At 44.1% G+C, this 25,819-nt stretch overlaps 4 protein-coding genes and 1 pseudogene across 4 annotated transcripts; 1 reads left to right on the forward strand and 4 right to left on the reverse strand.

Annotated features, from left to right (window-relative positions):
- Positions 1–35: 35 nt before the first annotated feature.
- ankrd54 (ankyrin repeat domain 54) lies at positions 36–2,656 on the reverse strand. The gene is made up of 8 exons (XM_020493697.2): positions 1,942–2,656; positions 1,594–1,641; positions 1,380–1,478; positions 1,180–1,251; positions 950–997; positions 737–861; positions 534–641; positions 36–381 (listed from the first exon to the last, which is right to left on the reverse strand). Exons 1-8 carry the CDS (start codon positions 2,318–2,320, stop codon positions 307–309), a joined length of 954 nt encoding a protein of 317 aa, XP_020349286.1. The 5' UTR covers positions 2,321–2,656; the 3' UTR covers positions 36–306.
- A 2,644-nt stretch (positions 2,657–5,300) lies between these two features.
- Positions 5,301–9,823, reverse strand: LOC109897625 (FAD-dependent oxidoreductase domain-containing protein 2-like; annotated as a pseudogene).
- A 1,394-nt stretch (positions 9,824–11,217) lies between these two features.
- On the forward strand, positions 11,218–13,953 carry hmox1a (heme oxygenase 1a). The gene is made up of 7 exons (XM_031834565.1): positions 11,218–11,442; positions 11,549–11,600; positions 11,797–11,908; positions 12,083–12,298; positions 12,393–12,665; positions 13,460–13,508; positions 13,594–13,953. The coding sequence occupies exons 2-7, from the start codon at positions 11,551–11,553 to the stop codon at positions 13,707–13,709; spliced, it is 816 nt and encodes a 271-aa protein (XP_031690425.1). The 5' UTR covers positions 11,218–11,442; positions 11,549–11,550; the 3' UTR covers positions 13,710–13,953.
- On the reverse strand, positions 13,911–19,139 carry LOC109898654 (DNA replication licensing factor mcm5). Its single transcript, XM_031834564.1, has 14 exons — positions 18,814–19,139; positions 18,389–18,515; positions 18,056–18,184; positions 17,743–17,915; positions 17,429–17,584; positions 17,121–17,290; positions 16,852–17,023; positions 16,638–16,749; positions 16,281–16,424; positions 15,949–16,191; positions 15,278–15,390; positions 14,991–15,119; positions 14,625–14,895; positions 13,911–14,439 (listed from the first exon to the last, which is right to left on the reverse strand). The coding sequence occupies exons 1-14, from the start codon at positions 18,981–18,983 to the stop codon at positions 14,338–14,340; spliced, it is 2,211 nt and encodes a 736-aa protein (XP_031690424.1). The 5' UTR covers positions 18,984–19,139; the 3' UTR covers positions 13,911–14,337.
- A 337-nt stretch (positions 19,140–19,476) lies between these two features.
- On the reverse strand, positions 19,477–24,997 carry gcat (glycine C-acetyltransferase). Its single transcript, XM_020493698.2, has 9 exons — positions 24,690–24,997; positions 23,840–23,970; positions 23,632–23,733; positions 23,353–23,499; positions 22,823–22,977; positions 22,593–22,675; positions 20,976–21,147; positions 20,292–20,413; positions 19,477–19,858 (listed from the first exon to the last, which is right to left on the reverse strand). The coding sequence occupies exons 1-9, from the start codon at positions 24,907–24,909 to the stop codon at positions 19,707–19,709; spliced, it is 1,284 nt and encodes a 427-aa protein (XP_020349287.2). The 5' UTR covers positions 24,910–24,997; the 3' UTR covers positions 19,477–19,706.
- Between the last annotated feature and the right edge of the window lie 822 nt (positions 24,998–25,819).

Consider the following 25,819-nt stretch of genomic DNA (forward strand, 5'->3'; position numbering starts at 1 on the left):
TACATCGTATTTTCTTATAAAGCAGAGGCAACAAATATTTCCAAATATTTTTTTAATCCATTAACTCAGATTGTTACAACCATTTACAACAATGACCATGATTTTTTTTTTTATTACAGTAAACATTCATGTACAACACATGCAAGGCAACAGAAAAAAGGCAGTGACATAAAGATGCTGAGAGGAAGACCAACACAACAGTCAAGGGTAATGAGCTCATAAAGATCATTTTTATTTACTTTATCACAGTAGTATGCCCATTACTCCGCCGTAAACAGAAGAATGTATCCACAAAGAGAGCCCCCTCTACCTATCCCCCAAATTCTGCTTCTGTAGACTGAGTGACGTGAAGCTGGCCAGCAAGTCGGTTACCTCATCAACCTGAAACAGAAGAGAAGCCATAATTGTCACCTATGAAGACTCATTCATACTTGTAAAAAAAATTATACCAATTGGTTGTGTTACCATTTGGTTCAATGCCAAAGAAACAGGTGTGTGTGAGAGAGAGTGAGTTAAACACAAATATGTCTTACCTGTTCTTTGGTGCGTGTGTGCTGCAGCTGTGTTGAGATATGATCCAGTCTCTCTCTGGCCTCACTCTGTCCCATCACATTCAGGTACTCCCTCAGCATCTGAATGATCTACAGAGCCATGGAGAGAGAGAATTTCAGACTGCACCAAATAAATGTTGGTATACTAATGTTTACATAGTGCTGTTGTAATAACCCCTTACTACCTGTGTGACCTCCCCTCTAAGAGTTTCTATACTCCTCGAGTCTCCTTCCTGCAGGATGTTGAGTTTGGAGCGTGCCAGGTGCAGGGGGGTCCTTCCTGCTCGGTCTAGGGCATCCACACGTGCGCCTGAACAGAAACACAACATTAACAAGTTATCATTAGCAGGTGTACAGTATGTATGTCCATGTGTCTTCATACCGTAAGGGCTTCTCACCTCCTCTCAGCAATGTGGTGATTACAGGCACGTGGTTGGTACAGGCCGCTGCATAGACATAGACAGGTGCAGAAGTGGAAAGATTGTGGAAAATATACATTTTTCAGACATGGAAAAGTTCAATCAAAATAAAATGTTATTCTTTTATGTTTCTACCATTGGGACCTAAAGTAGAAATGTTGTACACCCCTGAACTAAATGCTATACTTTCGGTGACGTGTTGTTCTTACCCAGATGAAGAGGGGTGTTCCCAAGGCCATCTCGCTGGTTAGGGTCAGCGCCGTAGCTCAGAAGAAGTTGCACTGAAAGGAAGGGGACAAGTTAATCATTTGTTCACAGTAATGCTGCTGTGATTATTATCAGTTCATAACAATGTCATTACTGTTGAGTAATGAATCATGAGCCCCTTGCACTTCTCACTTTGACTTACCGATGCTCTCGTTGCCATTACAGGAGGAGAAGTGGAGGGCTGTTCTTCCTTTGTCATCTGCTGCACAAGGGTCTACGTCTTCTTGAAGAAGCCTGCGCACTGGATAAAAAAAGAGAGACAGAAACGTTAAACAACTGAAAGAGATACCATATATTACTTAGTCTTGTTAAGTCTCACAATAGTTGATGTTCCAATAGTTATTTTCAATGCCTACCTGTATCAATGTCGTTGCCATTGGCAGCCTCTCGAAACCTCTTCACCGCTAGAGAGAATGAACAAACAAGCTAAAGGTTAGGTAAACATCAGGTAGAATGCTAAACTCTGTGCTTTGAGTGTTGACATGCCTATCACCGTCTGATGTGTTAGGCTAGTATAATGCATACTGATGATACTTTTGTCAAAGTTCAGGAGCCATAGGCAGATGCCTTGCATGACATCCCATCCCTCCGCAACATTCACACAGCTTTACACTATTCACACCTCATGATTGGGTGTGAAATTCACGGCTCTCTCCATCAACAACATTTTTTTCTCTGCAATTTTGTGTGTGGAATTTCTGTACCATAAATATCTTTTCCAATGGGCCCCACATTTCGCCGGGCTCTCCCTTGTCGCCTCGCTCTACACCCTGTCACCTTCCCGGGTTTGCTGCTCGCCACACCCGCACCTAATCCAACTCGACTGGGTTCCCATAGCAAGTGGAGGTACCGAAGTTCTTGTTCAGCGGTCTGTCCTGTACGACTCAACCTCACGGTGCCCTCTCCAAAGCCAGTTATCCCAAATCCCTCAGCAGCACCTCCATCCACCCTCTCATCATGTATCTTTAGTTCACCCCCTTTCTCCTCCGCTTCTTTTGGTCCAGTCTCCACCGTGTATTCACCCTCGGAGCTTGAACGTTCATCGTCAGAAGCTCTTGCAACAATTGGACTCCACCCGTCCATGTTCAACGACTCATGTGTAAGATTTATTTGGTTGTTTCGCTCTTCAAAATGATCCTCGTTCGCAAGCCAGTACTAGGAGCTACAACAAGAGTCATTTATGTTGATGAACTGACTTGCAACTTTGAATACGTCGTTTATTTTCTCCGTTGCCATCGCTGGCTCTAGAACATCAATACAGAAACGATTCTACGCATATCTACCATTGTGGCTCATCTGTTCATGCTTTGAATTCAAGATACGTCCCTGTTACAAGAACCAAAATGTCTCCTGTTTCATAATTTCAATTATCACGAGAACAAGCCGTAAAAGGCGGTCATATTGTAAAGAGAAACGTTGACAATGACTATTACCAATCAGAGCCTACGTTGTTCGTTCTCTTGAAACAAAGCACCCACCCCCGTTCAAAATAAGCAAATGAGCAAGCAGGACAGGCGGGATGTGTGCTACACTATTCAATATCGGGTTAGTTCTATGTGAGCTCCTTGGGACCATAATCTTAACCCTTACCCTAATCATTATGCGTCCCAAAGATCCCGGATAGCAAGGAACATTGAATATCTTTCATCAAATTTGATATTATGAATAAAATCATGGATGCTGTTACACTCAAGAAATCTTGAAAACAGATACAATTTAGAGTGAAGAAATTCAAGAAATATGATTTGCCAAGTACGCTGTATAATACTACAAAAACATGGAAACATCTGAGCATTATGTTCTCTCTCTTTAATGTCTTACATCTGTTGCAACAGACAATAAAGTAAGCAGATAAATAACAGTAGTAGGCCTACACAAATAGTATTAAAAAAAATAATGCATAATTCATAGATCACAATGCAATTGAAACCCAACATCACCCATACTGTTTGTACACACATTCAAATCTAAAGTTCCATCATATAAAACATGCCACAATTTAGTGTAATATATAAATAGGATTTAAGGAATAAAATGGGATAAGCAGTCAACTCTCAGAGGAATCAGGATGGTTGTTCAACCAAAATATTTGGAATATACAGTCAAAGTTTGAACACACCTACTCATTCAAGGGTTTTTCTTTATTTTTACTTTTTTCTACATTGTACAATAATAGTGAAGACATCAAGACTATGAAATAACACATACGGAGTCATGTAGTAACCAAAAGTGTTACAAATATAAAAACATATTTTAGATTCTTCAAAGTAGCCACCCTTTGCCTTGATGACAGCTTTGCACACTCTGGGCATTCTCTCAACCAGCTTCATGAGGTAGTCACCTGGAATGCTTTCCCAACAGTTTTGAAGGAGTTAACACATATTCTGAGTACTTGTTGGCTGCTTTTCCTTCACTCTCCGGTCTAACTCATCCTAAACCATCTCAATTGGGTTGAGGTCGGCTGATTGTGGAGGCCAGGTCATCTTATGCAGCACTCCATCACTCTCCTTCTAGGTCAAATAGCCCTTACACAGCCTGGAGGTGAGTTTTTGGTTATTGTCCTGTTGAAAAACAAATGATAGTCCCACTAAGTGCAAACCAGATGGGATGGTGTATTGCTGCAGAATGCTGTGGTAGACATGCGACATTACGTGTGCCTTGAATTCAAAATAAATCACTGACAGTGTCACAAGCAAAGCACACCCACACCATCATACCTCCTCCTCCATGCTTCATGGTGGGAAACACACATGCGGAGATCATCCGTTCACCTACTCTGCGTCTCACAAAGACACGGCAGTTGGAACCAAAAATCTCAAATTTGGACTCATCAGACCAAAGGACAGATTTCCACCAGTCTAACGTCCATTGCTCGTGTTTCTTGGTCCAAGCAAGTCTCCTCTTCCTATTGGTGTCCTTTAGTAGTGGTTTCTTTGCAGCAATTCGACAATGGCCTGATTCACGCAGTCTCCTCTGAACAGTTGATGTTGAGATGTGTCTGTTACTTGAACTCTGTGAAGCATTTACTTGGGGGCTGCAATCTGAAGTGCAGTTAATTGCCGATTTCTGAGGATGGTAAATCTAATTAACTTATACTCTGCAGCAGAGTTCAGAGGTAACTCTGGGTCTTCCTTCCCTGTGGCGGTCCTCATGAGAGTCAGTTTCATCATAGCTCTTGGTTTGCACTTCAAGAAACTTTCAGAGTTCTTGATATGTTCCATATTGACTGACCTTCATGTCTTAAAGTAATGATGGACTGTCATTTGCTTATTTGACCTGTTCTTGCCATAATATGGACTTGGTCTTTTACCAAATAGGGCTATTTCTATACCAACCCTACCTTGTCACAACACAACTGATTGGCTAAAATGCATTAAGCAAAGAAATTCCACAAATTAACTTTTTGAAATGCATTCCAGGTAACTACCTCATGAAGCTGGTTGAGAGAATGCCAAGAGTGTGCAAAGCTGTCATCAAGGCAAAGGGTGGCTACTTTGAAGATTCTGAAATATAAAATATATTTTGATTTGTTTAACATTTTTTGGGGTTATTTCATAGTTTTGATGTCTTCCCTATTATCGTACAATTTAGAAAATAGTAAAAAATTAAGAATAACCCTGGAATGAGTAGGTGGTCCAAACTTTTGACTGGTACTGTATATACAAACTGAGTGTACAAAACATTAAGAACACCTGCTCTTTCCATGACACACTTATTGGTGTCACTTGTTAAACCCACTTTAATCAGTGTAGATGAAGGGGAGGAGACAGGTTAAAGAAGGATTTTAAAGCATTGAGACATGGATTGTGTATGTGTGCCATTCAGAGGCTGAATGGGCAAGACAAAATATCTAAGTGCCTTTGAACAGAGTATGGTAGTACTAGGCGCACCGGTTTGTGTCAATAACTGCAACACTGCTGGGTTTTTCACACTCAACAGTTTCTCGTGTGTATCAAGAATGGTCCACCACCCAAAGGATATCTAGCCAACTTGACACAACTGTGGGAAGCATTGGAGTCAACATGGGCCAGCATCCCTGTGGAACGCTTTCGACACCTTATAGTCCATGCCCCGACAAATTGAGGCTGTTCTGAGGGCAAAAGAGGGAGTGGGAGTGGAACTCAATATAAGGAAGGTGTTCTTAATGTTTTGTAGACTCTGTATATATTCATGGACATTATAATGGGAGGTAGAGAATGTCTTGGGACATCAAAACTGTCATAGGCTTAGTTTTGGGATCCTTGGGTAAACAATCAGAAGTCAAGGTTTATTGCACTCGTGTAAGGTAATCAGGGAACGCTGGGTCTGTGGATGCAGAGTCCTGTCCTCCAGGCATTAGCCCAGCTTCATGGGCATGCTGCCACAGCTGACTATTCCTAACAATCCCATGCTTCCTCAGGTATCCCTGACGACAAAACAGGGGTGGCTTTCGATTGTCATTTTCCAGTAAGGGATAAGCGGAAACATGACTCTGTGGGGAGAAGAAACAAGTTTGTTTTACACATGGTAAAACAGTAATCAAGTAATTGAGTGTGCAGAACCATAATAAAACAGTAATAACACAGATCCTGTATGACAGTATGTCACAAGTGAACAAACAAATCCTGTGTGATATAAATAGATGAGTAGGAGGGACTGTATATGGAAATATAAAGGACATATCCTAAGAGCATACTAAGAGCATATCTACCCTAGTATAATAAGGTGTTGTAATGAGGGATCAGATAAGGACATGCTCTACCTGCATAGAAGGCCCTGAGGTCAGTGTGGAGACAGTGTTCCAGGAAGCGCCGCAGTGGCTGGCTGTGGGAGATGGGCCCATCCCACTCAGTCAAGAAGTCCTCGATCATGTGATGCACTGCCTTGGGCCGTGGCAGTGGCCAGCCAACAGGACGGTGTCTCATGTCCCTCTCTGTTTAGGATGGCAGACAAATTAAACAATAACATGTATTTGTTTTTGCATACATACGTAGGTTTGAATGCTGACGTCAGCATTCACGTCAGCATTCAAAGATGCCTTTGTACTATACACAGACATATTCTTAATTTGAATGTCATTACTTAACTTAGTTTTTAATACAACCATAAGGCCAAACTGTTTCGTACTCTTCATAAGGTTTCTAACATTCTCACACTCACCAGTGGGAAGTTTGTCGTAGTAGTATAGAACAGGGTGGAGGAAGTTGGACCTCCAAGCACGGGTCCACTCTGACTCTGCCCTGCCAGGGCCCAGTGAGTCTGTGCGGTTCAGCCCGTACTGTAGAACCAGAACCAGCAGCCCATGCTTGGAGAGCTGGTGGCCAGACAGAGAAGAGAACTGGGGCAGGGCCTGGAGGGGAAACTCCTCCAGGTACTCACAGTGAGAGCTGACAGGAAAGGAGAAGATTATTCAAAGTTAAACTGGTTCACAAATGGATTAATTTAGGCTGCGTTTACACAGGCATCCCAATTCGGACCTTTTTTACACTAATTGGTATTTTTACCAATTACATCAGATCTTTTCACATCAGATCGTTTTCAGAGCTGCTCAGATTGGTCAAAATACAGATTGGTGAAAAAAAATATCAGAGTTTGGCTGCCTGTGTAAACACAGCCTTAGTGAACATAAATCGGGATATCTATAGGCAATCAATCAATGTGAGATTCATTGGTAGAGAAAGGTAAATTACCATGAGGGACAATAATCATGAAGAAAAATGTGCACAGTGGTTCAGCACTACTTACCCTCTTAGTAAAATGATGTCTCCAAGTACCCCAAACATTTGGTATGGTCCGGAGGCCTCATTGACCCTCCTCAACAACCAGGACTGCAGCTGACTGATTGACAGTTTGATTGCTGGCCAGGAGTTGCTATGGTAACGCAGCTCAAGGACTCTATGTACAGCACGCACTAAGGTGGAACACATAACAAAGTTACAACAATAAATAGTGAAAAAACAAACACATTTTGTCGATAAAAACATTATTTTATAGACAAATTTGTAATTTTGAAGTTTTTCCCCCCCTTTACAGGCAGTTAGTAACTATACAGAAGTCAGGTGTACGCTTGTCTACATTGTAATACCAGCAGTTTGAATGGTTACCTGTGTATCGGAAGCCATGGATGAACCCCCCTGCAGAAGAGCGATAGTCTCTTGAGTGGGCTGCCGTCCCCAGAACAAAAAGGTCTGGGGTTCCCCGCCCCTCGTACCAGGCTGTCACCCCTGGCAACCGCCCCCTGGCACACTCACTGCTTGGTGGGCGGGCCGAGCTAGAGAGATTAACGGTATCATTAGGACAGACTGACATTATCTGACTGAAACAGCATGGCTTTTCCAATGAAAATGATAAAATAGAAGATCCACCACTTCCATAGAAAACAAGAACTTTAACAGAACTATTTTCACATTATGTAAAGACATGCCACTAAAATGATCATTTACATACCCATCAAAGATGCTGAAGTTGAACCGGAACCCCAGGCAGCGGATCACACGATCATATGGCTGGCGGAGAGAGAAGTTGTCATTGTGGTACACAGGCAGGTTTGTCGCTGTGACCTTTGAACTGTTCTTCCCATCCAAACTGTCCAGTAGCTCAGCTAGAGTAAGGAACAACCACGCTTTTCCTTCCCACTGGATCTGCACTTCTTCTTTCTGCCTGAGCGCTTCTTTTCATCCTCTCCATTTCTGACAATTGCGATGTCCTCAAGGCCTCCCTCCACCAGCCCATCAAGGGACTTTAGCTGGTACGTGTCTAGCAGCTCATTGTTCACAGCTCTGTGGAAGAGAAGAAATAGATCACTTTGATATGAACAGATTATGCTAAAGGGAATAGCAACATACTCCGATCTAAAACACAGCTGCAGGAGTACTAAATCAGTGAAACAAAAGAAAGAACAATTGGTAGGAGAGGACAATATGGGAGTCAAAACCTGATGATGCCTCTCAGTACCTGAGGTCTCCGACGTAGTGTGTCTGCCAGGCTAGGCGGACCGGGCTCGGGCTGTAGAGATGGACCCGGCTGGCCCGACCCAGGATGCTCTGAGCTGTGTCAAATGCTGAGTTCCCCTTACCCAGGATCAGCACGGCCTGGTCCTTATACTCCTCTGGGTCCACAGGGATGGACTCATAGCCCTCCACCAGGTCTGAGCCCTCAAACTGGACCTTCTGAGGATCCCACAGTCCCGTGGACACCAGGAGGACTCTGTGGGTAGGAAAGAAAGAGAGAGAGAGAATCATCTCTTAAATGGTATGCATAGTGGAGAATTGTTCCATATTTCCAACCTTTTACATTAGATATGTGTATAGATATAACACAGTACCTGCATGTATAGTCCAGTCCACGCTGGTCAGTCAGTATGTATCCCCTGCCTCTAGGTGATTCAGACTCTGAGGCCCTGATCTTCCCGATGTCCACCCCATACTGGACCTTCAGCCCCAGCTCCTTCACATACATGGAGAGGTAGCGGGGGAATGAGTCTGCATCTGGGTAGAGCTCCCGGCTGACTCGCTGAAGCAGCAGGTCGGGCCTGTCACTCAGGAGGGAGTTCCAATCGTGACGAAGGTTGAACTCGCGGTTCCGCCTCCCTGTGTAGATCTTGTTGATGCTGATGAGTTTCCTGTGTCGAAGGTATCTTTAAAGGGAGAAAAAAACATCCATGAGATACAACACATGTTCATGTACATGGTGTAGGTCAGAACATATTTCTATGAGCAGGGCAATAGAGAAAGTTGCATCATTGTTGCACTCTCACAAAATACCTTGCTGAGTTGGAAAATTGATTCAGCAAGTGCAATACCCGATATAGTCGACACCCATTACTACAGAGGCACTCACATATTGAAGAAGCTCCCTGGCCCAGAGTTCCTCTCCAAGATGATGTATTCTCTCTGACTCTTGGAGAGAAAGTGACCCATCTGAAGGCCCGCAGGCCCGGCTCCAAGCACACAGTAGTCATGGTGACGGGTGCTGTTGTGACTGTGGTAGTCATCAGGAAAACATTGGACCAGGGCGACCAGGAGGGCTAGGAGAAGAAGGATAGGGGAATCCATGACCTATGAATGAGTAAAAGGCAATGACGGCATTTAATGGTGGGAAAGTGGGTTTAGTGAAGGTCATTGCAATACCCTGGTGACAATAATCAACGGCAAATTTAAATTTTGAAAGCTGCAATCTGAAAATATCCACTGGCAAGCAGCAACTATATTGTTGTCAAAGTTATGCAACTCTTTTCAATGGATTTACCAACATAAGAAGGTCAAATGAAATGACATATCAGATAGCATTGTTCAAGTGAGTGGAAGAACAGAGAAACTACGACAATAGCGGGCCTTCATGGGGTGTATCCCCGTGCTTGCCTTGAAACTCTGGCCCGACATCATAACTCGACATGAGGGGATGCAGCTGCATTAGACCGCTGGTTGAGACGCGCTCCACGAGCACAAAACACACAGCATATCTATTAAAGTAGGATGTTTTACCTTTCACTACAGTGGTTCCCTCTCATCTAATCCCATATAATTTTGCATTTGGTCTGTAAATAAAACTCTCCAACAACCTATAGTCTGAATTTCATAACGGAGCCCCATCCCTTGATACGACACTCCAGCATACCACAGTACTCTGACCAATAAACGCTGCTCTATTCTGGCCAATACGAGCTTGTGTGTAAAATAGAGGGCGTGATCAAATTTAAAGTGACGGACAAGAAATGTTCCATACTTTTGATACAAAAGTATCATGTAGCCAAAGTAACACATTTGATATTTTACATTCTTTATTACAGTGCTATAAACTTTGTATTGTTGCAATTTTTGAGATTTTAAGATAGTAGATTGTAGTAGTTTGATAATGTTTTGGGAAAGACATACTAATCATTATAAAATGTTAATTAAGTGAAACATAGCATGCATATTATTATAATATCATAAACACAATTAACTATTCATAAAATTCTCATGCCTAGAAATTGCTCTTATTTTTGCCTTCTACAGCTGCAACATACATTTCTGTTGAGTCATGGTATCCCCATTCTCTATTTTGTTGAAACCTGTTGAATCAGGTTATCTATAGATTGGTAATAGATCAATAGATGTATAATAGCCAAATGTAAGGTACATCATACTAATTGAATGTTGAGGACAAGAGTTTACAATGTAATCCCCTGAAATGAATTTTGACCTGCAGTTAGTCGTTTGTGGCTGAAACTTTGTACCAACACAAAGTTCAATGAATACATTGGGAGAGAGAATTGGATTAAATTGGATTCATTTAACCATTGAGTCCTGCCTGCAGTTAAGTCAGCATATTGAATCACTCTTGTTATTCTGATTCATCTTCAGAAAACTAAAAGGTACATACAACAAGAGCACAAAACATTAGAAACATGACATTCCAGGTGAAAGTTATGATCGCTTATTGATATTACCTGTTAAATCCACTTCAATCAGTGTAGATGAAGGGGAGGAGACAGGTAAAGAAGGATTTTCAAGCCTTGAGACAATTGAGACATATATTGTTTATGTACACCATTCAGAGGGTGAATGGGCAAGACAAAAGTTAAGTGCCTTTGAACGGGGTATGGTAGTAGGTGCCAGGCGCACCGATTTGAGTGTGTCAAGAACTGCAACACTGCTGGGTTTTTCACAATCAACAGTTTCCTGTGTGTTTCAAGAATGGTCCTCCACCCAAAGGACATCCAGCCAACTTGACACAACTGTGGGAAGCATTGGAATCAACATGGGCCAGCATCCCTGTGGAACGCTTTCAACACCTTGTAGAATTGAGGCTGTCCTGAGGGCAAAAGGGGGTGCAACTCAATATTAGGAAGGTGTTCCTAATGTTTTGTGCACTCAGTGTTTATAACTTTGTTCTCACCTGTAGTCAACATACTCTCCCTCAATAGCAGAAGGAACACATTCACTTCCTGTAGTTCATGTGACTCTGTGTTTAATGATTTCTACCATCCCATCTGCTCACTCATGCTCTCCCCTCACTGGTAAATCTGCCCTGTCATGTTAAGCTTCAGCATAAGGGAAATGAGTCAACACTCTCACTTCCCATTTGATTTAGCTGACAAACATTGGGAGAGAAGGCAAGGGAGTAAAATATAAAGACAGGGACACAGGTTAAAGAGGACACAGCAACTCTAAACTCGTTTGAGAAGGAGGCAGCTTTCATTTACCAGCTGTATAACAAGACATCAACAAGGAAATACCCCACAGGTAAATTATCACCTCTTTCACTGACTTGTTTTTTAATCAACTGTAACAGTTTGTCACATTTGGGTAATAATGTCATAACCACCATATAAAAAATGCTGGATTACAGACATGGAGACAGTCAACTCGGCACAGAAAGATGATATGCAGAACCCTGGCAGGTACAGTCATTTTGTAATGAATGGTCGATATGTTAACTAGATTATTGTATTTCAGACCAGGTCAGGGCTGATATATGGTAAAGTAAAGGTATTGAACATACAGAACACATTTACTAACTGCAAACTCTGTGCTCACATTGACTGTACTCAGGTAAATCCAGATGTCCTCCTCCTAATGTTCTCCATCTCTCCTCAGGGATTTGTCAGAACAGATAAAAGCAGCGACTAAAGAGATCCATGTCAGGGCAGAAAACACCCAACTGATGCTGAGCTATCAGAAGGGACAGATAACTCTTCCGCAGTACAAGGTGAGAAAAGCCAATCTGAGAGTGAATTAAAAACCACTTGCCAAAATAATTTACAGTAGTTTTCATAATATGAACTACCTAGAATGCCTTTTGTTAAACTTTCTACATAGTCATGGAAAATGAGCACTCACTGTGTACTAAGTATTCATCTGTAACCCCTCTTTTCCATGGCAGCTTCTTCTGTGTTCCCTCTATGAGATCTACAAAGCACTGGAAGAGGAGATGGACAGAAATGCTTCCCACCCAGGTGTTGCACCGATATACTTCCCCCAGGAACTGGCCCGACTGGAGACACTAGAGAGAGATCTGGAACACTTCTTTGGACAGGAGTGGCGAAAGAGAGTCATCATTCCTGCTGCAACACACAGATATACACAGAGACTTCGCAAGGTACAGGCTATAGATATACCAACATGCAGGGTAGGCACACTATCTTAATTGTGTACCTGCTTAGTAATAACAATTTATTTGTTTCCCTCTTCAGATTGGTGAAGGCAATCCTAAATTGCTGGTGGCCCACGCCTACACCCGTTACCTAGGTGACCTGTCAGGAGGACAAATTTTGGGGAAGATTACCCAGAAGTCAATTGGGTTAAGCAGCGGAGAGGGACTGTCGTTTTTCTCCTTCCCCGGAGTGTCAAGCCCTAACCGCTTCAAGCAGCTGTACAGGAGCAGAATGAACAGCATCGAGCTGACCAAGGAGGAGAGGGAGGGGGTGCTGGAGGAGGCTATCATGGCCTTTGAACTCAACATCCAGGTGAGTGAAAGGGAAGAAGAGTGGAAGCAAACTGGGTAAGAATATAGAAAATTGTTAGACTCCAGCCACCCAAGTCATATACTGTTCTCTCTGCTTCTGCACTGCAAGCGGTACCAGTGCATCAAGTTTGACACCAACAGGCTCCTGAACAGCTTCTAACCCCAAGCCATAAGACTGCTAAATAGCTAACAAAATAGCTAACAAAATGGATACACAGACTGAGTTGAACATTGTATTTAATTTTTGCACCGTCTCTATGCACACTCACAAACACTGACACTCCAACACAGACACAAACACTCACAAACACTGACACTCCAACACAGACACAAACACTCACTCCATAATTTGCTCACACAAATAATATGCACATACCTTTATACCGACTCTACACACAAGCACTCAAATGCAATCATATACACTGCTGCTACTGTTTATCATATTATACCTACACATATCTACCGATATCACTCCAGTATCCATGCACATTTTAGATATGGTTCTGGAACCGACTGTCCCTGTATATAGTATGCTTTCTCGTGTTCGTTTTTTCTCTCGTGTTTTTGTTCTACTTTATTTTTAGTATTACAATCATATTTATTACTGCATTGTTCGGTTTAGAGCTTACAAGAAAGGCATTTCACTGTGCTCGTGCATGTGACATTAAAACTAGCTAAACATGACTGTGCAGAGGAAGTGAAACTGGGAAGGTCTAGTGAACGATGCAGTGTAAACGTGTTACTGGGCGCCATCGCCATTGCATGTTGCTGATGATTGTGTTCTTTCTCATACAGGTCTTCAATGATCTACAGAAAATGTTGAGTGTCACAGAGGAAGCTTATGGTAAGTACAAGCTCATATGCTGATTGGAAATGTGATCTTTCACCTTCCTTTTGTGTTATAAAAAAGTATTACTTTGCTTTTGCAGGGGACCAAGAAAAGGCCGAGACGCCAGCTACCATCCCCTCTTTGTCCATCGTGCATTTGTCACTGGGTATTTGTGTTGCTTTAGCAACAGTCGGAATGGGTATCTATGTATTCTAAAGCCTCGAAATAAGTATTTTTAATGTAGTTGACAGAATCACTTGACTAATCGTAACCACCTAAGAGTGTGTGCATTTACAGCACTTGTCATGACTGTACTTTTACATACTGAAGGCAATCTTAAAATGACATGCTGTATTAATTGCAATTCAGTGTAGTATGTTTCATTAAAGATTATGCACACCATTTCAACATAAGAAATGTCTAAATAAAGAAGTTTGCCATTTATTTTCAATACAAAATACCTTCCACAAGTAATGATTTATCATGAACAATCTTTAGGACAGTCTCATAACACTTCTCTTGCCCCAAACAATTCAACAACACAGTTCATCCAAATTGCCTCCATAATTTGTTTAGACTAAAAAGAATAGACCCCAAAATACTTATGAGAGCAATAGAACAGTAAATAACTTGTTGGCTTAACTTGGCAAAGCAACACAGGAAAAGGTAGACATCAGTGGCTCTGTAGTGGCTCTGTGGTCTAAGATGAAGCCGTATCGATGTGACTTCATGAAGACGTCCACTGGCTTGTGAGGAAGAGTGAATTGAGGAGACGCCTGTCCCTTCTACTATTTACAAAGCCCATCGTGACTTAATCTTTGTGCGTATGCATCTTTTTGAGAGACTACTTGACTCTGTAGAGCACCTTCCTCTGCATGCGGTGCTGAAGCTCTCCCCTCCTCATCATCAGGTGAAGGACCTTGTAGATGGCCTGCTCTGGATACTTCTGTATATGGGAGAGGGAGATTCTGATCAGTGGACAGGTAAACAGGCTACAGGGCAACAAGTAGGCTAACTGAGGACAGCACTGAATCATATAGACAAAGGGCCAAACATTCCAATGCCCAAAGTACTTTTATGTAATTGACCAAGTGGTCCCGTCTCTGTTCAAAGTAGACTAGTGTAACTGACCTGCTTGGTGAAGTCCTGGACGATGCTGTGCTCGGACACCTGGGAGCCAATGGCAAAGCGTCTCTTCAGCTGCTTCTCAACACGGGAAATCATCTCCTGGTCCTCCTGAGTGGTGAAGCCCTCCACACCCGAGAGGCTGCCGGACAGCGCAGCGTCCAGTGTGGACACCTGGAAGAGCCGCAGGGCCTCGTCCACCTCCTCCTCTCCAGCCACGGCCTGCAGCTTCATCTTGGCCAGGGACTCAGAGATGCGCACCACCGCCTCCAGCTGCCTGCAGGGGACCACGAGAACCAAGAATTATGACACTGAAGATGGACAGTATCCTGACTGGTAATGACTATGGCATGTGACGTATCATATAGGTACCTGACAGTGATGGGGATGGAGGCTCTCCTGTCGCTCTCCCTCTCATGTTCCCTCGCTCCACTCCTCATCACCACGTATCTGTTCTTCAGCTTTTCAGCTGCCGCCGCAGACAGACGTGGGCCGCATTTCCTGTCAGGGCACATTTGACCGTTACAAACCAAATCCCTCAATGTGTACATACTAGTGTGTAGTATTGTTTCTCTGCAAGTAGAGTTCATGAACTCCATCTAAACAGAATCTAACATAAACTACTTTATATCAGCAGATTTATTCTGTGTAAGACTCACGTTCTGGCATAGGCGATGTACTTCTTCAGTGTGGCCAGTGTGATCTCTCCCTCCACACCCTCCGTCTGAGTATGAGCACTGAGATGGACGTTCATCACGTGGCGGGCCAGAGTCTGAGAGAGAAAAGAAGGTCAATAGTGTTAACACTGTGCTAGCCTGGGCCGTGCTCACAATCACTGTGCTAGCCTGGGCCGTGCTCACAATCACTGTGCTAGCCTGGGCCGTGCTCACAATCACTGTGCTAGCCTGGGCCGTGCTCACAATCACTGTGCTAGCCTGGGCCGTGCTCACAATCACTGTGCTAGCCTGGGCCGTGCTCACAATCACTGTGCTAGCCTGGGCCGTGCTCACAATCACTGTGCTAGCCTGGGCCGTGCTCACAATCACTGTGCTAGCCTGGGCCGTGCTCACAATCACTGTGCTAGCCTGGGCCGTGCTCACAATCACTGTGCTAGCCTGGGCCGTGCTCACAATCACTGTGCTAGCCTGGGCCGTGCTCACAATCACTGTGCTAGCCTGGGCCGTGCTCACAATCACTGTGCTAGCCTGGGCCGTGCTCACAATCACTGTGCTAGCCTGGGCCGTGCTCACAATCACTGTGCTAGCCTGGGCCGTGCTCACAATCACTGTGCATACCCCCCCCACACACACACTAAAGTGTGTTCCCTCACCATGTCTCTCTGATGGTCGTGGATGTCCTTGATGATAAAGATCATGTCAAAACGGGACAAGATGGTAGGCATGAAGTCGATGTTGTCCTCTCCCTTGGTGTCGTCCCAACGGCCAAACACAGAGTTAGCAGCGGCCAGCACCGAGCAGCGGGAGTTCAGGGTGGTGGTGATGCCAGCCTTGGCAATGGAGATGGTCTGTTGCTCCATGGCTTCATGGATGGCTACTCGGTCATCCTCTCTCATCTGAGAGGAAGGAGAGACACAGTTAAGAGTCTGCAAACAAACTAGTCAAGTATTCAGCAATTGATGTACTTCTGTCCATGTTTCCTTACCTTGTCAAACTCATCGATGCACACCACCCCACCGTCAGCCAGCACCATGGCTCCTCCCTCCATGATGAAGCCACGGGTGACGGGGTCCCTCAGGACAGAGGCCGTCAGACCAGCAGCACTGCTGCCTTTACCTGAGGTATACACCTGACAGAGGGAGAGAGAGAGAGAGAGGGAAGATACGGGTTAGCGCTTTCAATAGGGGTCACTAGCATGCTGATAAATTGTCAGCAAATGAAATGTCTAGAATTCTACTTTGTAATTCTGGTTTAAATCTATGTTGAGGGAAATATATAAATATATATATTTTTCTATCAATCTTGGAATATACATATATTCATTCATCAAGCCCATCCTTACCCCAATGGGAGAGCACCTCTCCACAAACTTGAGCAGCTGAGACTTAGCAGTACCGGGGTCTCCCAGCATTAGCAAGTTGATGTCTCCTCTACGGGTCAGCCCGTCAGGCAGCCTGAGACAGGAAAGGTCATTATACATACACACTGGAGAGAAATGTACGCACATCAAAAATATATTTGAATTCCACATGCCATTTCCAATGGTTATGACTCACCTCTTCCTGGAGCCGCCAAACAGCAGGCAGGCGATGGCCTTTTTCAGGTCATCACTGCCGTAGATGGAAGGAGCGAGGGAACGGGCGAGGGAGCCGTAGACGTCGGGGGAGGAGGCCAAAGCTCTCAGCTCCTCCTCTTCCTGAGGGGAGACTGACCCTGTGGCCCCACGACCTGAGAGACAAAGATAGATATAATGCTATAGTACTATCCCATATAGGACATAATGTTGGATAAGTAATCTAACCTCTTGTAGCCTTATCGTGCCTACCTGCTCCCTCTGTGTCCTGCTGAATGCCCACCACACGGAGGTAGGAGGAGCGGATGCCCACACCTGCACTTTTATCCCTGCCCTTGCCCTTAGCTTGGGCCACCTTCTTGATTGAGTAGATCCCCATGATGGTCACTCTGTTCCCAGGGACCACACGGTCACACAGGTACCTGAGGGGAGGCAGAACAACAGCTGTAATGTGGTATGTACTCGTCAGTCTCACTTTGCACTCTGTGTATATTGGGCATGTGTTAATTGTATTTAATTGAGAATATTGAGGCACACAGACGATGCTGTGTGTGTGTTACCTGTCACAGTAGAGCTGCAGGTGGCGGGGCATCTCTCCGTGTGGCACAGCATCTGGAGACTCCTGCAGACGGAGGGTCTGGAAGTCCACACAGACACAACGGTCTGGAATGATGAAGTAGGGATCTATAGGACACCTCACCCTGCCTGCCTGCTCACTGAGAGAGAGAGAGAGAGAGAGAGAGAGAGAGAGAGATGTTAAAGAATGAAATCACACACGATGATAAAGCAGATGATTTCACACACACAATGACTTAATGCATTTATTCATGCACTGGAGTGTACACAAACACCCAACTCAGAGGGTTGCACTCACGTGTTGCACTTTCGGGGAAGAGCGTAGCCCTGCAGGCCTGGGGGCAGGGAGATGTTACTGATGACAGAGCGACAGCCACGACACTGCAAACACACCCTGGTGGCCTTGGCCCGCACAGCCGTGGCAGAGATGACAATCCCAGGGACTTTCACCAGCCTGGACACCTGCTCCGACTACCAGAGAGAAAGAGATGGAGAGTTCAGAGTCATGGCATTTTACATGGATGGGAAATTGAGGGACATCTTTCATGCCACCTTCTACATGAATCCAACTGAAAGATGAAAGGCCCAGCATTGCATCCTCAGAGACCTACCTTGAGGTTGCGGATGGAGGCAGGATGGGCATCACTCTTCAGCATGACCTGGATTTCCTGCACTGTCTCCTCTCCCAGGGGCCTGGGACGGGTCACCTCGTCAGCCACCTCCTGGGCAGCCTCCTCCAGCTGCCAATCATAATGTCAGGGCTCAGTTTAAAGGGATAATTTTCAGATATAATTATTTGCCAAATAGAATACAAGATCAGCATGATAAGATCAGCGACAGAAAATATAGGAATCCATCAAATCCATGAATTATTCAACCTGCAATTTCTCCAATTAAAACTCCTCAAATTATTTGTCTGTTATTAGTCTATTCAATCTTCTCACCAGTGGCAGGTTCTCAGAGGGCAGCTTGTACAGGCAGTCTGACAGGTCCTCGTCAAAGCTGGCCAGGTCTTCCATCTCCACCTCCACCCAGTACTCCCCCAGGGTGTAGTGTCTCTTAAGGTCATCTCTACACAGCAGAAAATGTCAACAATACAACATGAACAATAAGATATATAAATAGCTTAAAACAGAATGCGAATATAATCATAGGGTAAAACAAACGAAATACAAACTCAATCACAGGACCTTGAAGAATCTAACTTTATTCCTTCAAGACCATTGTGGTGATCAGTGGTAGTTAGCTAACGTTACAGTAACTGGCTAACTGTTAGCTAACTTAACGTTGGGCATCTGTAGAACATCATACCAACAGGCGGTAGCCATCGACAATGACTTCGTGGCACTTAATACAATCTCTAGTTTACCTGTATTTATAGGTGAAACCGGTGCGATCCGTCCCAACTCTGAACTGCCGAAGAAATTCACGGAATCGTTTCTTGATCTGGCTCCGTTTCACTCCACCTTCATCCCCGGGTCCATCTCCCCCGCCGAAGCTGTCACTGTAATAAACTCCAGGGTCGTCGAAACCAGACATAATGCACCGATTATACCTACAAAGTGCTATAGATTATGTTTAATAATCCTAAAAGCAACAGTTTTTGGTGATTGACGCCAATGATCTTCTGTGGACAATGAATTCCACGCTGACTCTTTCGCGGCAAATAAAAATCGTCACTTTCCCGCGAAGTCGAACAGTGACGCTTTGCCATTGGGAGATATGATCAACGAGTGATAATGATTGGCTGAATACATTGCAGGAGGCGTGTCCTGATTGTAGAAGGGTGGGACTTGCAAGAATTTGTGGCGGGAAAAGAACAAGGATGTTATATATATATATATAAAACCAAGCCAGGGACATTGTGGTGCTACAACAAACTGGAACAACAACCCTGTTCGTTGTGTTTACAAAGTTACTGTTGATGCAAGCACACGTTTATTGCTCTAAATAAAGACAATACTTTAATATATCTTCTAGCTTACCCAGTATTACAACCATATCTAGCTAGCGCCATTAGAAAATACCAACGTTTTGTTAAAAGTATTTTATTCATTCAACTTCAACACAAAAGCAACACAAATAGCATTGACCACAATTGAGCATAATCTGTAATATATTACCCTGTATGTAATAAATTATCTTTGTCACACTGTCATTCATAGGCCTCCTGTGTAACCTGTAACCGCAGTCCAAACTCTGCAAGCTGCTTGTCTTTTTAACTTGCTTATTGGCAGCAAAATAATCCACAAATTGTTCTATTTAAGACACAACTCCATGCTTCCTGCCTGTCTGTATGAAAGCATCCACAGCTCGGTCAATGTCCTGGTCAGTGTGGGCCGCTGAGATCTGGACCCGGATTCTGGCTTTGCCCTTTGGTACCACTGGGTAGGAGAACCCAATCACATACACTCCTGTGGGAGACAGAATAATGGGTACTTGTAGTAGCTAGACATAACACTGAAGACTACAGTTATTCAAGAAAAGGCCAGACTGATTCAAATGAGTATTTTTTTTCCAGCCCTAGAATTCAAGCAGTGTAGTTTGCAGCTAATAAACTATTAGGTCTCTGATTGTTGTCAGCTCCCATTTTGTGATACAAAATTGTTGAATACAAAATACCAATGAGAATATCTCTGTCTCCCTCTACAGGTTGATTTGTCCATTCATTTGTAATTCCACAGAAATCTTTTGGATCAAGCTTTTCAAAAATAGTTAAGTTCTATAAAATGAGTGGACAAAAAATCCAGAGTATTTCCGACCAATATACAGATTGTGTTGTAATGTTTGATATTGCTTGAAATGTGCTTGTGCTCCATTCATATTCAGCCTGAACAGTTGCCTCACCTAGTTTCAGCATGTCATCAGCCATCAGAGAGGCTAGTCTGGCATCCCCCAGCATCACAGGACAGATAGGGTGGTCAGAGCCTGAGATGGTGAACCCAGCCTCTGTCATTTTGTTTCTGAACCTACGAGAGGGGGAGTGAATAAAGACATTACAGAAATAGCCATCGTTCCCAGTATCAATGCCTTCAACTGTCATGGTTGCTAACTGGGTTCTCTGGGAAACATGTAGTGCTCTTGAAACTGTAAACATGTGTGGAAGGACACCAGTGGAGGCTGCTAAGCAGAGGACAGCTCATAATAATGTCTGGAACGGAGCAAATGAAATGGTTGATACTCTTCCACTCCAGCCATTACCACGAGCCCATCCTCCCCAATTAAATGTGCCACCAACCTCCTGTGAAGGATACAGTACAGATGAGAGATGAAATAAGCAAAAGTGTTGAATGCAGAATAAACACAGATCGTCACTTTTTCAGCACAAGACTAGTCCATCTCATGGTCATTCAATTGCGCTTTTCAAACATGTCCCATTCATGATTCAGCTCATACGTATTTTTCACAAAGACCAACACAAAAAGGCTTATCTGTTTTTGTCCGTGCTCCTATGTTAACCATTCCATAAGCTTAGATGGTGTCTACCACATTCACCAAAACAGAGGCCCCAGTCCCTTCCCCGATTCCCACCTCATGGTTTTGTCCCCGACACTCTGGGCAATCTCATTGGAAGCGAGGAGCAGCTCGACAGCCCGGGTAGCGCAGCCCACGACAGGAGGGGGTAGGGAGTTGGAGAACAGGTACGGACGAGAGCGCTGCCTCAGCAAGTCAATCAGAGGTTTAGGACCCACTGTGTACCCACCTGAGAGAAAACAGATAGAAAACCCATATCCACCTTATACAGTGCATTTGGAAAGTATTCAGGCCCCTTGACTTTTTCCACATTTTGTTACGTTACAGCCCCCCCCCCCCCCCCCCCCCCCAAAAGACTGAAATATCATATTTGCATAAGTATTCAGACCCTTCACTCAGTACTCTTGAAGCATATTTGGCAGCGATTACAGCATTGAGTCTTCTTGGGTATGATGCTACAAACTTGGCACACCTGTATTTGGGGAGTTTCTCCCATTCTTCTCTGCAGATGCTCTCAAGCTCTGTCAGGTTGGAAGGGGAGGGTCGCTGCACAGCTATTTTCAGGTCTCTCCAGAGATGTTTGATCGGGTTCAAGTCCGGGCTCTGGCTGGGCCACTCAAGGACATTTAGAAACTTGTCCCAAAGCCACTCCTGCATTGTCTTGGCTGTGTGCTTTGGGTCGTTGTCCAGTCGGAGGTCCTGAGCGCTCTGGAGCAGGTTTTCATCAAGGATCTTTGCTCCGTTCACCTTTCCCTCGATCCTGACTAGTCTCTGCCGCTGAAAAAGATCCCCACAGCATGATGCTGCCACCACCATGCTTCACCGTAGGGATGGTGACAGGTTTCCTCCAGACATGACACTTGGCATTCCGACCATCTTGGTGTCATCAGACCAGAGAATCTAGTTTCTCATGGTCTGAGAGTCTTTAGGTGCCTTTTGGCAAACTCCAAGCGGGCTGTCATGCGCCTTTTACTGAGGAGTGGCTTCCGTCTGGCCACTCTACCATAAAGACCTGATTGGTGGAGAGCAGCAGAGATGGTTGTCCTTCTGGAAGGCTTTCCCCATCTCCACAGAGGAACTCTGGAGCTCTGTCAGAGTGACCATCAGGTTCTTGGTCACCTCCCTGACCAAGGCCCTTCTCCCCTGATTGCTCAGTTTGGACAGGAGACCAGCTCTTGGAAGAGTCTTGATGGTTCTAAACGTTTTCTATTTAAGAATGATGGAGGCCACTGAGTTCTTGGGGACCTTAAATGCTGCAGACATTTTTTGGTAGCCTTCCCCAGATCTGTGCCTCGACATAATCCTGTCTCTGAGCTCAACGGACAATTCCTTCGACTGCAAGGTTTCGTTTTTGCTCTGACATTCAATGTCAACTGTGGGACCTTATATAGACAGGTGTGTGCCTTTCCATATCATGTCCAATCAAATTAATTGACTCGTTTTTTAAACCATTTTAGAATAAGGCTGTAACACAACAAAATATGGGAAAAGTCAAGGGGTCTGAACACTTTCCAAATGCCCTATATCAATGTACATTTTCAAGTTAGTTTTGTCATCCATTTATGGAGTTCAATTACACAGCCTACATTGTCAATAGTGACATTTCATAACTATTGAGAACATACAGTACCGTTATGCAACTCCATATACGAGTCGAAACAGAGGGAAACCTACCAGCTGCACCTCCCAGTGCTTTTCCCAAAGTAGAGTTGACAATATGAACCCTGTCCATCACTCCCAGGAGCTCATCTGTGCCTCTGCAAACAAAATGTAATAACACTATTGACATAATTGGCTACGAAACCATCATTCTTTTTAGTTTTCCTAGGCATAATTACATCAGTAAAGTTCTAGCATAATTTCTCCATCTGTCCTTTTTTCTCTCCACCCGGACCTTCACTCACCTGCCTCGTGGGCCCATGAAGCCTGTAGCATGGCATTCGTCAATAAAGACCATGGCTCCATACTTCTCTGCCAGGTCACAGATCCCCTTCAATGGAGCCATGTCACCATCCATGGAGAACACACCATCCGTGACAACGAGGCGTAGACGAGATGACTGAGGAGGACAGGGAGCCATGATGACCAGTGACGCAAACACAGCCCATTAACACTAAAATCAATTCAGCAACCTTTATTTACCCATCACTATGGTTTCAAGCTTCATGGATTTCAAGAGGATTCAGCACAATAAGCTTCATGAAAGGTGGAGCCCTTAATTTAAAAAAGATACTGTGCAATCATATTCTAACAAATATGTGTAATGGCTGAAGGTAGTGCAGGTATTATGATGGGGAAGACAGGGTTTAGAAATCCTCTAGCTGGAAGATGGACAGCAGATGATGCCTGTCTTGCTCCTTACCCCGCTGTCATTATGCCACATGATCACCTCAAGGAGATTATTATTTCAATGCGTGTATAGCACTCTCTTTACCTGGGACTCTTTCAGCTGGGTCTCCAAGTCATTCAGGTCCATGTGTTTATATCTGAACCTCTTGGCCCGACACAATCTGATCCCATCAATAATAGAGGCATGATTCAGCTCATCAGAAAGAACTGCATCGTCAGGGCCCAACAGAACCTGACGTAGAAAAAGTGTGCATTACTACTTTACGATTGTTTAATACAGTGGCACAGAAACTGTAAAGACAGACCATGCAACAGAATGTATAAAACAGTTAATCACATGTTAATGTATTCAAGAATCACAAACCTCAAATAGCCCTGCGTTGGCATCAAAACAGCTGGCATATAGGATGCAGTCCTCACGCTCATGGAACTGAGCCAGCTTCTGCTCCAGATCTTTGTGAATGTCCTGTGGATCATATTGTAATACGAGAATGAGAGGAGACACAATCACAGAGTCATGTGGACTCACACAGAACCACCAGAAACACTTGAGCAAGCAGTCTTTAGGTTACCTGTGTGCCACAGATGAATCTCACTGAGCTCAGCCCAGCACCATACTTCTTCAAGGCCTCAATCCCTGCCTCCACTACCTGGGGATGGCTGGAGAGGCCCAGATAGTTGTTTGCGCAGAAATTCAATATGTCTGTATGGGGAGAGAGAGAGAGAGACAATAAGTAAGCATATATAAGCCAGGTTCTCCAGAGGACATGCACACCATAACAATACTGACCCAACTGCCAGAGAAAGCTTGATTTACCAGTAACAATTACCACAGTGACCTTGCATGACTGCTGGAGGGAGTATGAGTGAGGGATTTCTACCATTGTGTACATACTGGCAAATACAGAAGAGTGCCAGCTGTACACGAGAGCCATAGGCCATTCATAAATCAGCACTAGGGGTCAGTCTTTCTCTGGTACACAAAAGTGAACAGTAACAATTTAGTAGTTACGTTGGTGGCAGAAATATGGGTTTAACAACACCAGCATCCACCACAAATAACGATAACACTAAGCACACGTAACGTTATAACTTCCAGTTGTCAAGTAGGGCAAGTCTCGGTCATGTAGCTAGCTACCCCAACACCACCAGGCTGAGATGAATTTCCGCGAACTTCAGATGGGGGCGAACAAGACTAAGCTAATAGGTAAATTTGCTAGCTAACTTAGCTTGCTACAACTCTTAGCTGTATGCAACAAATTCGACCTGGTTAGACAACGTGGGTAGGCTAGACTTAAATTCCACGGTGCCAACTTCTGCCATGTTTTCATGTCACTTGAGGACAGCAAAGCATAGGTAGGCAAATCAATATCAATTGAAAGTTGGTGAGCTGACCCCTAACTATAACGTCAGGCTACTCACCGCCATGACTGCCGTCCACGTTGATACGAGGACCCTGCTTGGACGTGATTATTCTTTCTCCTTTCCACGTTCCACCAGTTCGGATCGTTTCAAGTTCATGCTCCAGCACCGTTCTAGCCTCGGCGATAGCTGCATAGCCCCGGTTTGAGGTGGTAGTTGAGGGTCTCAAAATATATCTTATTGGGGCACTAATATAACGGACAGCTGTTCGAATAGGCATTATGAATTTCTGTCAAAATCTTTCCAAGCAGTTAACAGGTTGCGACTAGACAGGATAACAACGTAAGGCGTGGCCAAAAATACTGTGAGTGACGTCAGTGATATGTAACGCACTTGGGCGTATCATGGAGCACCAATCAGAAGCAATGGGAGTATAGAGATGCTTTCTGAATCTAACCACGTCTCAAAACATATAGCCAAAGACAGTACAGTATGAAGATAGTTTATCCTATCCCTGATCACACTTGTAGGCGACGTTCAGTTTGTCACTTTCACGAGGTTGGAGTAATAACATGTTAAACTATTTAACACATTGGCTCGAATCTAGGTTGCCTTTAGATTTCGAGAAAATGTACAACTAAGGAATAATGTTTTACTTCTCAAAACCCAAATCCCGGGCTGGAAGTCTCGCGATGTTTCACTTCTGGGTTTAGAAACTCCGTGGTGTAACCACACTCAGGGCGAGTTCGTTTCACATGGCCAGTTGTCCGGTAAGCGGGGTTCGCACATTTAATTTGCAAGTAACAGAAAGTAACCTACTTCAAATAAAACATTTACATTTTCAATTAAACCCGTAGAAAACCAAACCACTGATATAAAAGATTAGCAACCAAATAAACAAAGCAGTCTAAGTCCGTGATTGGGAGTCCCATAGGGCAGCGCACAATTGGCCCAGTGTCGTTCAGGTTTGGCCGGGGTAGGCAGTCATTGTAAATAAAAATTTCTTAACTTGCCTAGTTAAATAACGGTGAAATAAATAAAACTACTTGTACATAGGATACAGAGATGGAGGTAAACAGCTTATACTGAACAAAAATATAAACACGACGTAACGTGTTGGTCCCATGTTTCATGAACTGAAATAAAAGCACAAATTGGTTCACATCCCTATTAGTGAGCATTGCTCCTTT

Source organism: Oncorhynchus kisutch, linkage group LG10, assembly GCF_002021735.2.
Source record: "Oncorhynchus kisutch isolate 150728-3 linkage group LG10, Okis_V2, whole genome shotgun sequence".
NCBI classification, from domain to species: domain Eukaryota; kingdom Metazoa; phylum Chordata; class Actinopteri; order Salmoniformes; family Salmonidae; genus Oncorhynchus; species Oncorhynchus kisutch.